This window comes from Egretta garzetta, unplaced genomic scaffold (genome assembly GCF_000687185.1).
Source record: "Egretta garzetta isolate BGI_Z169 unplaced genomic scaffold, ASM68718v1 scaffold474, whole genome shotgun sequence".
NCBI classification, from domain to species: Eukaryota; Metazoa; Chordata; class Aves; order Pelecaniformes; family Ardeidae; genus Egretta; species Egretta garzetta.
In genome coordinates this window covers 1,609,162-1,617,532 of record NW_009259524.1, presented here as the reverse complement: position 1 = coordinate 1,617,532, position 8,371 = coordinate 1,609,162, and the positions used below count along the sequence as shown (strand labels likewise).

The 8,371-nt window shown below is 38.0% G+C and overlaps 1 protein-coding gene across 1 annotated transcript in view; it reads right to left on the bottom strand.

The window, feature by feature from the left end:
* Positions 1–8,096, bottom strand: part of RAPH1 (Ras association (RalGDS/AF-6) and pleckstrin homology domains 1) — a 58,884-nt gene extending 50,788 nt beyond the window's left edge. The window contains exons 1-3 of the mRNA XM_009637505.1: positions 7,977–8,096; positions 4,326–4,431; positions 2,950–3,467 (exon numbers count right to left, since the gene is read on the bottom strand). Of these exons, the coding sequence (XP_009635800.1) occupies positions 2,950–3,467; positions 4,326–4,431; positions 7,977–8,096 (744 nt within the window). The remainder of the gene's footprint in view (positions 1–2,949; positions 3,468–4,325; positions 4,432–7,976) is intronic.
* Between the last annotated feature and the right edge of the window lie 275 nt (positions 8,097–8,371).

The following is an 8,371-nucleotide window of genomic DNA, read 5'->3' as shown; positions in this document are numbered from 1 at the left end:
TCTTAAATACACAGCAGAATTATTTTTTAAGATAGAATACTGAAGTTAGTAACTGCAAAGCTAACTTCCTTTCTCAGACAAGCATCTCCTCCTATCAAAACAGTCTTCCATTTTACTTAGTTTTACTAGAATCACAGGAGGGAGAGCATGACATTAAGTTGCAAAAGAAAGGATGTCTTAAAGTCCCTATACTGCCTGGAAAGGACAGAAAGGATTGGTCAAAAGGGCAGAGCTGCCAAGTCACTGACCTCTTCTGTAAGAGCCATAGCAGCAAAAAAAATTTTAAAGGTCAGCGCTCATCTACACACAGTCCCAAGGAAGACAGGCAAAAAGAAGAGCTAACTTAAAACACTATGTGAGAATAACAAAACTCAAAACATATCTGCTATGGCCATGAAGTAATAGCCTCTCCCACTTTCTGCATAAAAACTGGTGGTTTTTTCCTACATGGGTACTGGGTCTTCAAAGGCTACTTCCTCAAAGAGATGTCCTCCATTAGAAACAGCACCACTGAGTCAACTGTGTGGGTGGGAGGGTAGAATTCAGCCCTACTAGGAAAAGGTGTTTTGGTTCACAACCTAGCCATGAAGATTAATAAACCCCTAAACAGCAGTTTTCAGGCACTAAATGAATGAAAAAGGAAAAACTCCTTTGTTGGTATCCAATGATTCTACCAAAGAATCCTTGGGTTTCTGCCCATATATAAGGTGAATTTAATTTTTAAAACCACCACCACAGAATCTGTCACAAACTCCAAACAAATGTAATTTTCCCCTTTTCCATTCACCAGTGATGAGAAAAAAAAAACCACAATTGCTTCACAGAAAAAAGTCCCATCCCATCACAAAACAGTTTTAATACTGAATAGATGAACACCAATTCTGTAAACTTGGGGAAAATTTCTCAGAGTTGAACACCTTCCTCTGGCTACTGAAATTAAAAAGAACAGATAGAGTAGAAACAAAGCAGCACTGTTAATGAGTGTAAAGGTTTCTGCTCTCAAGAGGAGAACAGAATTTGGCTCTCAAATTACCAACACTTTCTGGTTACCTCCTTCAAAAGAATCATTCTTATCAACTTATCTGGACAGAGAAACAATAGCCACATTCTTATGAGAAGCAATCACAGAGTTTACAAAGGCAGCTCTCACATGTCTTTTCGAGAAAAGCTTCTGGGGCTGATTTTGAGCCTTACAGTCAGTGACTAAAAGCTCAGAAAGCAACTGCAACACTTGCAGCAATATAGATTAGCTTCTTGGGAAGACAAAGCAACTTCTTGACCTCTGCCTCTTGATTCACCAACATCAAGTTGCTTAACTGCAGCAGGTGGTTTGTTGATTACTCCTGCCATGTGAAGAACTGAAAAATCTGGGAGACAAGAAGGGCAGTCTTACTGATGCCTCAATATGCCTACTGATACCACTCCTGAAGTAAGAGAGGCTGAGATCTAGAGGGAAGCCTGCAAAATCAACAGCAGAAAACATCCTGCATTTTTAAAAATTAAGAGATGCAAAATTCAAGTTTTTCTTGTGCTATGCAAGTTACAGCAGTGATTAATTCAAGTACATAATCATATTAGCCTGAGGAGAGATGAAAATGCAATATTGCCCAACTTTCTACATTTAAAAAAAAAAAAAAAAAATGATACCAGAATGAATACTAGTCAGGGATCCAAAAACCAAAAATAAGCCTTGTCACACCACAGAAAAAAAAATGATTGACAAACAAACAACAATATAATCAATAATTGTCACAGGCTGGCTCCAACACTTAGGCCTACAGCAATAATGCAAAGGTTTGTACTTTAACTTTCCAAAGAGAAAAGGACACAGTGTATTTACCTCTGTTTTGCTTTACTCATCATGAATCTCCAATAAAAATATACTGAACACGAACATTTTATACAAAAAGTTTACCTAAACTGTCACTCATTCATTTCTCACCATTTCAAATAAAGATTTAAATCTAAGTCTGACCTTGATGAGTTGATCATTAGACTGACAAGCCTGCATTATTCACTCTTTACTTCAGATGAACTTTTGCTACAGATGGGTAGAGGCATGCTTTCAGCACAGCTCATTCAAACTAGTGTTAATTATTGATTAGAATAAACTCAGCATGTTCCTGTTTTCTCCCATAAAAAGAGAATATGCATATTAGTACAACTGACTTTTGAACAGGCCAGACTTCTGTTTCAGAGAATATTTCTACATGACAGCATCTAGTTTAAGTTCTCTAAATTCTCTGGAATATTTTCCCCATTTCCTCACACAAGTCACTAGTACTTTCAACGTTCCCCGAACTGGCTGTGTTTTTACAGAAAAGTTTCCTCTCTGATTAAGCAATGCCGAGGCATGAAAATCCCAAATGAACATCTGCTATTGCTGCATCCCAGTCCAATTGTTTTTCTGTGATGTGCATTGCTTCAAAGAGTTCTCTCTGTCATACATTCAACAGGACTATTAAGCAGCAACAAATTACTGGTATAGTATAGCTCCAGACAGGCACTCATAAATTGCTCCATGTTTCAGGTATTAAAAGTGTACTGTAACAGGAATGTAGTCTTGTCAGTTGTACTTTCTTTTTTCCACAGCCGTGTGCTGCTCGGATTTAAATTAAAAGCAATATATGACATTTACTTAGAATAAAAACATTAACTATAAAACATTAAAATCCATGACTGGCTTAGGAGGAGGAAGAGATGGGGAAAGCCCTTAAAAAAAGAAAAAAGTACACATTCTTTAAAAAGATCCCTTGCAGGCAGAAACAAAAACAGAGAAAGAAGTAGCCACAGCATGTGCAGTCCATGAAAAGCAATCTTAATCTTTAGTCAACCACACTGCACAGAAGATGTTAGCTAAACATCAGCGGGGAAGGGGCGGTGGGGGGGAAGAAAAAAAATAGTTTGAAGAAAATAAAACCCCAAAATCTTGAATTAATGACACTCTACCTCAGTGATTGGTTGCCCTTGTGAAGTCAAGTCCAGTTCCTGAGGTCTCATCACTTTATCGATATCCAAGGAGTCCATGCTGGAAGCTGCAGATGTTATGCTGGAACGGGAGGAGTTACTGATTGAGCGAACCTCCACATCACTCACTGTGCCAGCAGATGCTGTCCTCCTGTGCTGAGCAGTAACTACTGGTTTGGTGTCTTCTGCAACAGACTGTTGGGCTGCCTCATCCATGCTCAAAGAGGCCTTCTCTAACTGTGCAGTGATGTCATCCAAAGATACGTTGGCATGTGATGATTTAGTCACCTTACCAGATGAGGAGGATAATCCTTTCATGCTGCTGTGCTTAGTAGAAGGTCGGCTAGCAGGTGGTTTCTGAGGTTTGGATTCTGTGGCAAGGCGTTTCACTGCAGCATTGTTTGCTGAATGAGACCCAATGCTGCTGAGCTCCTGCTCTATGGAACAGAGATCGGCCATGAGGGCATCTAGATCCACAGTCTCCCCCTGATTCAGGGCTTCTGCAACAAACAAGAGTTTTCAATATGTGCAGTTACTTCGTTTGTCTGTGCAACTCTTCACTTTGTGTTACCAAATTTAACAGTTAGGGTAAGGGAGCAAAGGAAGCTGTGTTTTCTTTTCCCATCTGTATTGTAAAATCTCTGCTCACTGCTAAGCACAGATTTATTTGCACTACTACTCTTGACCAGTCTAAGAGCAATTAAAAAACCCCCAACTAGTTAAATAGATTTGCTGACAGAAGAAGTCTACGAAAGTTCAAATTACATTTGAAAAGCTTAAACTGCTGTCCTGTGAACAGAATCTAAACATACACTTGTATAATATCACACCTCAACTTCTCAAAAAAGTGTAGCTGTTTTACTAATCATTTCTGCCAGAGCAATGCAAGATATGTTACACTGCTTTAAAAAAAACCCACAAAATACTATACACATACTCAAGTCTTTAAATTAAGGCTTTCTGTATTACAACCAGTGGAAGCTATTTTAAGACAAGGAAAAACATCATTTTTATTTAACACAAAAGTGTTCTTCAGCTATATTCCTGCATCCTGTCCCATGAAGCAAGATATTCTTTCTTCCTGTTTAACAGATACACGGCAATTCATTCATGAGACCAGATCCCAGAACATGTATTTCTGTACAAACACTAGACTACAATTCTCAGATACTAGGTGCTGTAAAAGATACTGCCTTAGGTTACTCAAAATTCTGGTCCATCAGAAAGTAATCCTTTCAGCAAATATGTTCTCACTTCAGCTAGAAGGGTATTTAAATGCTCTTGTATTTTATAATCTCATTTATAGCTGGAACAGGTTTTTTCCTATAATATTTGAGGGTGTAAATAATTCAACAAACCATTCAAATTGTACATGGAGAAGCGGTATGAAAAGTTGGCAAGATTGGTTTCCTGACGGAGAGGTGATCTCTTGACTGGTGCCACAGGCTTGTCTGTATCCAAACTCTGAAAAAGAGAAGAAAAAGGGCAGAATAAAGTTTGAAAAGGAACTGGACAAGCAAATCTTCAAGATGAATGAAAATTAATTTTCTCTAAGAGAAATTTTTCAAGAACTCCTGGCATATATTTTATATATATATATACATAAATCTCTTTTTCAGGCTTTAAACTGACAACATATATCACCATACCACAGAGATTTAGCTTCAGATATTCAATGGACAAAAGATGTTAAACATGTTCTGGTTTTTTTTAGAATCAGAAGGAGGGAAGGATATTCCAAATGCATTTTTAAGTGGTGTTACGTACTAGCTCATTTCAAAACACAGACAGCTGGCTTACCTGTAACAACTTCTCTGCAGCAAATTGCACAAGTATTTAAACACATTGAAACTGTGGCATCCTCTCTAAGAAATGCATCATTAGCTTATGAGCATATTCATGGCATAAGTACACAAAAGCATTCAATGAAGAATTCTGTTTTATTAAAAGGGAATTTAAATTGGCTAAATTCAGACGTTCTTCTCAATAAGCCTTTACTGTGAAAAATGTTAAATTGTGAAAGCAAACCCTTGCCAGTGTATGTAGGGTAAATTTTTTTAGAAAAACCAATACAGGTTAAAAAATTAAGAGAGACAAGGCATCTTTCTACCTAATACATTGAATTGTTATGTTATGAAGGCTAATATGGGCGTAATATTATTATAAATACCAGCATTTTTGTAAATAGCAAGCAGTAGGGCAGTATGATCCAGCCGGTGACCCAAGACATGCACAACAACGTCCAGAGCTGCTGCCCTTGGAGTGACAAGTGTTACACGAGGAATCCAGCTCTTGCTGTTGCTGAGGCTCGACAGGCCTGCTGAGGGTTTGAATTTAAGCAATGCTTGTACTGAAAGAGCTTTCCTGAAGATATGCTCATCTGAAAGAAAAGCATCTTCTAGATCTAACGGAACCAAATTTCTCACCTAAGCTTTATTTCCATTTTCTACATCTTCACTCAAGCCTTTGTTAAAAATCAAATGCACTGTGTTTTTCCCCCCCAAGTATTTATTTTTGCTGAGCTCCCTTCTCCCGTCAGTTTGGCTTGAACTTTTAAAAAAAAAAAAAAAAAAAAAAAAAAAAAAAAAATCAGTTTATTAGGAAGTCAATCATCACTTAACGAGAAGCCAGTAATGCAGCCTTGCCTTCCATCAGTTGGAAAAAACCTCAACTCTAGTAGCTGTGATGGAGCTTACATATTGTCCCACACAGAACACCAAAAAAAAACCCCCAAACTAAAACACATAACAACAACATGGAGAAAAAAAAAATAAAATAAAAAAATAAATCTATCTATAACCCTAGAGGCAGCAGTGAAACTGGAGACAGAAGAGGCAGGTTAAGGTAAGCTGCCACAAAAGATTTTCTGTAAAGCAAATATATTCTGGTTGAAAGCATCTAAAATGTGTTTTACTTAATTTAATAATAATTAAGTTATTTTACATCCTTGGAAACACATATGGTCTCACTATTATCAGAGCACATTCTTCGTAAGACCTCGCGATGCTGAACTAGCAGTTTGGAGAACCACTGAAAACTACAACAGCACCAAAAGCTTAATTCTGAATGATCATGAGAAGCAAGGTAAGATTTCCTTCATTTAACCTGCACCATAGAGCAGGATAACTGGAACAGGATAAATGTTAACACACTCCGCATTGGTGTCAAACACCGCTCACGTGCTACAAATTTTGTCACTGCATTTTATAATGTTTTTATTAGACCAACAGTTAAAGAAGGCAAAGTCAATTCAAATGATCTCATGGGCATCTTAACAATTACAAATCTTTTAAAAAGCACTTCCATCTGGAAAGGAATCTGGGTCTTACTTTCAATCCCCCAAAAATAAACATTTAGGAAATCTAAAAAGGAAGTTAAAGTTCAAGGAACCCAGAGACAAAAAACCTTTCCTCTTACTGCTCTTAAGAGTCCAGCTGATAAATAGCAACAAATGCTGAGACTACAGGAGAATGCACTTTGGAGCTCATTAGCTCAAATCACCCCCCTTTATTGGGACTTCTTGGGACAGCTGCATCAAGACACAATCACTTTCCAGACAAAAGAACTGAGACACAACTAACTGTATGAACTTGTTTATACAAAACCATATGAGGTCATTTAAAGTTTTGGGGGAAATGTCATTTCTCAGTAGTCACAAAAGACAGAAGGGCAAACTGACAGGCTATGTTGCAGACTGCACTGTACAGCAATATGAAAGTGAGAAACAAATAATGTAGGTCCTCCCCTTAACTATCTGTTAGTAGGTTTTAAGAATTTTGCATGGATCAGCACACAAATTGAGACATCACCATAAAATCTGTATGTCAACAGCGTAGCTGTAAGCCCTGAGCAAAGCATGCTTATGTTTCTAGGTTGCTCATAATTGAAAAAAAATGGGGCAGAGGACAAAAGGCCTAAGACCAATTATCCATTGTGGTCCTCTTTGAAGACCCTCACTCGAGGTAATTTACAGAGCTATGCCTTCAAAACAGCTCCCACTTACATTAAAAATCCTTCATAGAAAGTTAAAAAACCAACAAGAATGACAATATACAGATTTCACACTATCTTCCATTCATCTCATAAGGCAGGATTCTTTATTGCACTGCATGCACTAGTTCAGGAAAAAAACCCCCAAACATTTTCCCCTACAGTGTTACCTACATTTAGATATTGCAGGCAGAGATTTAACCAAAACATAACAGAGATGAGCCTGAATTTGAAATGTTGTCACATGATTAGCTCAATTTTCCTTCAGTCTTTGGTAAGATGAAGAAGACAAAAGCTGCCTCTTCTCTAGCTTACTGAAACTTGAAGTATCATACCTTTGCTTAAGTCTATGTGACAAAGAGGGAGAAGATCAAATACATTATTCAGGAGAGCCACTTCACATGGTGAAAAAACCATAGCAGAGAAATGGCCAGGAGTCTGGCATACCATGCAAAATGCAAGGTCTGCTTGTGAAGAAAAAGGAAAAACACTGGAAAGAAGGAAGTGCCAAAAGAAGACATCCTATCAGCTGCCTCTCTGATGCAGGACAAGTACTCTGGAATAACAGTGAGTCCTCTAGGGCGTATCAGGGCACCTTATCATGCCATCGGTGGCAACATTCACAATTTCTTGTTCCTTATTGCTGCTCAGGTGCAACAAATAAATGCTGTCATAGCTGGACAATGTCCAGCCATGTGTTTGGAGATATAGTCTACCTCTAGCCAGCTAAAGTCGCTGTTTCTCTATATACTTGAGGACAAAATACCCATTCCGTAGTTGTCAGAAGGAATCATACTCTTTGGGAAAGGTCGAACCAGCAGGTTGTGAAAAATTAGTTTAACAACTTTGAGATGGGGACAAGAAACCAATTTAGAAAATTTTAAAAAGACTACCAAGCTGGTCACATGCTACAGCCTACCTTGCTGCAAGTGGCAGTGCTAAGTAGTTGCATCCAACTGAAGAGAAACGTGTAATACTCACAAAGAATTATTCCGTGAGATAACTGAAACCTCTCTAACCTGTGTGAGTTTGTCCAGTTCCCCCAGCCAGGCCCCAAACATCTTGTCCAGATCCTGATCTTCCTTATCACTATCTTCTTCCGCACCATGGTCAAGTTCTTCATCTGATAATTGCTCCATCTGAAAAAAATAAAATTTTGATACTCAAATTGTATCAGTGTCTAAGAAAACTGGTCTCAGCAACTAAGTTTCTGAAAAAGTGTTCTGAAGTCAAAGCACATGTCTGTCCATAAGCTTTATAAAAATTGCATACATTCACAGTTTATTATCCTGCAAGTACAGAGTTAGTGAGCATTGGATAATTACAAAGCCATTCTTGCAGCTCACTTTTGTCAGAACCATGCAGAAAAAGATGAAGAACAGAGTCCACAACATTTAATACACCATCAGAAATT